General features: G+C 50.1%; 1 protein-coding gene across 1 annotated transcript in view; it reads left to right on the top strand.

The window, feature by feature from the left end:
- Positions 1-2,301: 2,301 nt before the first annotated feature.
- LOC138580967 (protein orai-2-like) overlaps positions 2,302-6,000 on the top strand; it is an 89,839-nt gene continuing 86,140 nt past the window's right edge. Inside the window, exon 1 of the mRNA XM_069651931.1 lies at positions 2,302-2,995. Coding sequence (XP_069508032.1) covers positions 2,741-2,995 — 255 coding nt within the window. The 5' untranslated portion in view covers positions 2,302-2,740. The remainder of the gene's footprint in view (positions 2,996-6,000) is intronic.

Here is a 6,000-nt window from a genome sequence, read left to right as displayed (position 1 = left end):
ATATCAAACCTTGGTGTAGTCGGTGCGTGTGTGGCTTTGGACCGCTGGGCCACTCCAGATTTCCCAGTGCCCCTCGATGTACTGGCCAGGTGCCTGCATCCTTGCCCTTGGCCTGCTTTTTGGGTGGTGGGGCCTGCGTTGCAGAGTCCAGCTCCTCACTGTCAGATTGTGAGCCTGTGGGGGAGCAAGACAGGGATAGCATCAGCGATGGGTCAACGTGCATCATGCATATGTTGTTGTTGCTGCAGTTCTATGGATTTGGACATCTAGTTTGGACATGCAGTTGTTGGCCAGATGGGTGGGTCATCCAGACATGAGTCAGGGTGACACGTGTGTGAGGTGCTGCATGCATGTGGTTGTGTGGGGATGTGCACGGCATATGTGCAGGGTTCTATGCATGTGTGTGTGATGCCCCCATCCATTAGATAATTCCCATGTCACATTTGGGGGAGGACCTCATGCTTTGCATTGCAGTGTTTTGCGTGGACACTCACCTCCATCTGACATTGTTGCCACACCGCGCTCCATTTGGCCCACTCCCTCGATGCATTCAATGCCAATGATGCTGGCACATGTCTCCTCCCACTCCTGCATCCTCATCGGGGATCCTCCTCCGCCTCCTGTGCCCATGGCCAGACTCCTGTTGGCCGATAGTATACTGCGTACACGGAGGCGCAGATCATCCCACCGCTTGTGCACGTCCATTACGGTGCGGGGGGTGGTGCCCACCGCACTGACTTTCCGCGCCACCTCTGCCCAGATCTCCTTTTTTCAAAGCAGTGCGGGACGCCGCATGTCGCTTGCAAACACTACATCTGCGTTTTCAGCTAGTGTGTCTGCTAGCATTGTCAACTCCTCGTCCGAGAAGCGTTGTTTGCGCTGGCGCGCATCACCTTTCTTTAGGGCCTTGGGATTTCTTTGATGTCGTGGGAAGAAGTTTTTCCAGCTGGGGTGTTGCTGCATGTCCTGGGTGCAGAGGATGGCAATGGATTGTGTTTTTAAAGATGGCCGCCGAGCTCTTTCCCGTTCCTGTGTGATGACGCTATATCCGGTTCCGCTTTTTTACAGTGACCGCTAATAGCGGTAACCGCTATTTCCATACAGCGTGAGGGCGGAGGTGCTACCAGCACTTTGGTCAAAGCCGGTAAGGTGCTCTTGGGGGACTTTTGCGGCATGGCGGTAGGGTCATTTACCGGCATGGCACTATGCACGTGTCCGCGTACTCGGAATGGGGCGCTATTAACGGTCGCCTGCGAGGGCGGACACGCTAATAGCTCCATTTTTTACCGCCTACCGTGTAATGAGGCCCCATGTCTAGGTACACAAATCATATGGCAACATGACTGTTTCACCTCATGGCCTACCTACTTCTCTGGTCTTCCCCTATAGCGCTCTGAAATAGATTCAAGGATCTGTTTGTTACCTATCCTTACTTATAAAGTTGAGAACTGCTTTCCTTTTCACCATAAAGTAACCCTTTCCCTTTATCTCACATCCATCTTCCATTCTTCTGCCAGAGCACTTGGGACGGCCTCTGAGCTCTATGTTCACTAACTGAAGAGAGCTGTTGGCTTTTGCAGCACGTTCAAGTAGGGGCGAAATTGCTGGAAAATTAGATCACTTGGAGCTGTAGAAGCTTTCTGGCAGCAGCATCCAGCAAAGTGTACTTCATTTAGACAACGAACAAGAACATGAGGTAGAAAATAAATTCCTATTTAAAATATTGTTGTCTACTTACGAATTTTTTGGAACAAGTCAATAAAACGGTATATAAATTGCGACCATTTTGGGGAGGGGGTGCAGTGATGAGTAGTAGAGGAGCAATGTCAGGAGTAGGTGGGGACGTATTTTGGTGTTTCATCCTGGGTGCAATATTCTATAGAAACTGTCCTGGCTTTTACATATGGTTAAACCCATTTGTCTGGTCCATAATTGTAATTTGAGCACACATTATATAACCTTCACTTTTTTCCACAAGATGATCACAGTGCATTGCCTGGCTTGCCCCAACACTATTATTAATCCCATTTGCCAGTCCAGCGTATAGGCCACACCAAGCCTCTTTCTGTGCTCTAGCGCGCCTGCCTTTTACAAAAATGCAAGTACACCCTCACTAAACTTCAGATAAGTCTTTGCCCTTATTCGGGGCCCTGGTTTTATCAAGATTACTTCCCAGCGCGCGTGTGTGCACTGCAGCTTTAAATGGCGCTGTCTATCGCACGCTTCCGCGCTCGACTTGTGTGGTGTGTTTCAGTGTGCAGGGGGCATGGGGGCGCGGTCCCTCCCGGTGACTCACTTCCACCCTGAGCTGGGTGCTGTGCCGACTGCTTCACGGAGCTGCGGTGCAGTGGAGCACAGCGAAGCTCGTGTTTTCATAGGAAACATGTTCCACGCAGCCTGGTAGCTTCTGCAGGACATCCGTTCTTCGAGGACTGTTATACGCGGAGTAATTTTATTCTGACTTTTCTTCCAGACACTCTCTCGGGGATTCACCTTGAAAGGCCCCTTCACAGAATGGTTACTCTACGGGCTGTGGTGGTTCTGTCAACGTTTCACTTTGGAGTTTCTTTGAGGATTGTGGCAGCACTTTCGGGGTTGTGCTAGTTCTTTTTACGGTGCGTTTCCTTCACGGACTGCGACAGTCCCACCGGTGCCACTCTTTCGCTGCCTCCACCTACGCGCTCCGCTGTGCCGGTGGGTGCTGCGGCGTAGGAAGCGGCTCTGAGGGAAGGCTGCGCCCATGCGGCCCGCAGCAGCGGCGGCGGGCGGGGGCGCCGGTGACAGCGAGAGCGGCGACGAGGCGCGGCGCAGCCCCAGCCCCACAGAGGAGGCGCCGGCCGTCACCTACCGCGACTTCGTGAGCCGCAGCTACGTGGAGCTGATGAGCGTCAACCAGCACTCGGTGCACGCCCTCAACTGGAGGCGCCTCTACCTGAGCCGAGCCAAACTCAAGGCCTCCAGCCGCACCTCGGCCCTACTCTCTGGGTTTGCCATGGTGAGTGTGTGTACTCCGTCATGCGGCACCCTTAGCGTAGCCCTGGCAGTGTCCGTCTGTCCTGCAGTGGCATTTATCACGCGCCTGTACACCAGTGTTTCTAGGCGCGAATGTGCCTGCGTCAAGTGCTATGTGCCTATGCCTTCGTTTCTGTGTTGGTCTGTCTACACGTGCTTCGCTCTGGCGGTGCCTGTGTTAATTCGCCACGTTCATTTGTCGGCGGGTCTCTTTTGTTGGTCCGTCATCCTTTGTGTCTTTCATCCTCATCCATGATTATTGCTCTCTCTCTCTCTGTGTATCGCTGTCCCTCGCTGGGGGAGGGAGGATGTCGATGCCCCTGCGCCAGTCCACTTTTTGTGTTGAATTCCTCGACAGAAGGAAACCTCATTATGCGGTTGGAGTATTTGGCGCATGGTCCACTTTATTTTAACTTCAGGACATTTCTGCCTGCACCTGCCAAAGGCGGCCTCTTTCTTAAAGTTAAAAAGATGTCTTGCTGCAGGGCACTATACTGACAACTGCGATTTCAGCGCATGGGAACCGTGCAAATGGCCGCAGTGCGCGGTACAAGTACCAATAATATTATGACATTTTTTTTGTTTCCTGTTTTGTGCTGGCTTTCCCTTTTAGCTCTGAGAGTGTGGCGTAGTAATCGCAGTACGTGCCTTGTCCTTTATTAATGCACTTTTCAGAGCCCTATTAGTCTTCAAGGGGTTCCTGTACGCTTTCCTTTTTGTGGAAATGCTTGTTTCACTTATATGGTGAAGCCAGTAACAGACTTCATGCATACCCCATGCCTGGCCGTGAATTTGTGCGCATATCATTCTTGGAAAGAAAATGTGATACTATAACAAGTTCTTCTCAAGCTTTCATGATCGTATGATCCCTTCATAAGGTAAGAAAGGAGAAATCGAAAGTGATGTTTACTGATGGTCTGAACTCTGATGTCTACCGATAAGTGGTTTGTTAAGCTTCCGTGGGTTCCGGTTCTGAGCGGTTGGGTGTTGTCGTCCTTCATTGTTTTATTTGCATACTCCTTCTGGCTTCCCGGTAAGCTTCTGGGACAATGAAATGCTGTGTAGATGGTTTGTTAAACTTTGGAAATGGCCTGGTCATGTTGCAGTTAGGGCTCCCTTCTCCCCCACCTTCACTGCAGACTTTCTTTTGCATGTGTGCGACCGTTCGTTAATAACACTGCTCTGTCATACAAACTATTAGCAGTTAAGAATAAAAATCTCTTAATTACATTAAGGGCCCGATTAATGGTAAAGTGCGCATTGATGCCGCAAAGTCCCTGCGTGGAGAACAGTTTTGCGTGGCCTTGTGTGCATAAGATTTTGTGCGCAATTTGCGTATTCAAGGAGTGTTTCCTACAAAGTAACCCTATGTGCAAGTAGCGGTCGGAAGGGTTGCGACACGCCCCTAAGCAAAGCAAATCCAGCCACATACACCTCCTACCTTTTCAGGCCCCTCGGTTGCAAACTCATGCACCCGGTAGTACTGCGTGGGGTCCACCGCAACCAAGCCAGCACTCCAGTGACACTGCGTGGGATCCCCTGTAACTGTGAACAGCACCCCGACACCATGTGTACCACTTTCCGTAACTCCGGTCAATCTACCTGCGAAACCCTGTAAACCGTGGTTGCACCTGGCTTCTCTGCATACGCACACCCCTAACTGCAAACGGCACCGCAACTGCGTGCATGCACCCCTAAATTCCTGATCAGACCATACTTTTGTGCAGTGATTCCTATGCGAGTGGGGTCTTATGTCTGCTTTCACGTGGCGGTCTAATCTGGAGCTTTGCATGCTGATTCTCCTGACGTGATGTTTCACGGTCAGACGCATGAATACGCTTGTTATTGCGTGGTGCTGGGAGTGCAATTTCCACGCCATGCCTTGTTCTTCCTTGTTCTGCATGGAGAATGGGGAATATGCATGTTCCGCCCCTTGTTTAGATCTCTTCGCAGGCCGACCCGCACTCTGTGTGGAGTCTCGCACAAGGCGCTAGACTCTTCGCAGAGGTGTGCCGAACCTGCACCAAGTCCCTGCAAGGTCTGTAAAAGTCCTGCAAAGTTGATTCCATGAATCGTCCGGGGGTTGCCGCAAAGATTGGCCCGCAAAGTCCATATTTACAGTGCAAAAAAAATCCATGTATCGGGCCTAAATGTTGTATTTGAGATGCCTACTAATAAGTCGGATTGCATGGGCTATTTACTGCACAGGGTGGTATGCCACGCTGTAAAATCCCATCTATACATTGAATTGCATAATAAAAATGGCAGCTATTAAAAATGCTACCTGTGTTTTGCCATCATACTCCCAAATGTTCCCCATTAATTTGAGAAAGAGGGGACCGCTCTGAGTGATGCACACTGCTGACCAAGTGCAGGTTTTTGTAGAGGGATGAGTGGGTCAGGTAGGACACAGGATGTGACTGGTATTTGGAACCTGGAAATTTGACCACATTACTGCTTTCCTGAAGGAGCTAAACCGGCTATCCTTTGTGCCAAAGGGTATGTTCAAAACCATCTGCGTCATTAAAAGGACATCCATTCTAAAAAGCCAACTTATTGGCAGGGGGTCTCCCAGGTTTAATTAGATGGGAACAGTTCAGTCTAGATAAGCCCCTATTCCCAAAGCCTTCTGCTTTGCAGCACTTCTTTTCTTCCCAGCTGTCCTATGCTGAAACCAGCTCGCAATTCATATCTGCCAACGTTCAGAGCTACTATGGTTAGGAAAGCACTGCAAACCTTGCCACAAGGGAACGTATTCCACTGTGTGTGTGATGCCAACAACATCTCCACACTTAACCTCTTTTAGGGATTGTGGGGGTGTGATGTCTGTTGCTGTGGGTTGTATCTTTTATTATGTACACGCACCTAATGTTTGTCTTGTTTCCCCTACACAGTAGCCCTAAATATCATACCCAATTAAACCTAGAACAAGGTTCATCCATATTTCAGTTGCACAGAACTTTTTTGTGGCGCATGTTCTTGTGTCAA

This window comes from Ambystoma mexicanum, chromosome 3p (genome assembly GCF_040938575.1).
Source record: "Ambystoma mexicanum isolate Mex_15411 chromosome 3p, UKY_AmexF1_1, whole genome shotgun sequence".
In the NCBI taxonomy this organism is placed as follows: domain Eukaryota; kingdom Metazoa; phylum Chordata; class Amphibia; order Caudata; family Ambystomatidae; genus Ambystoma; species Ambystoma mexicanum.
This window is presented reverse-complemented; position numbering and strand designations above follow the sequence as displayed.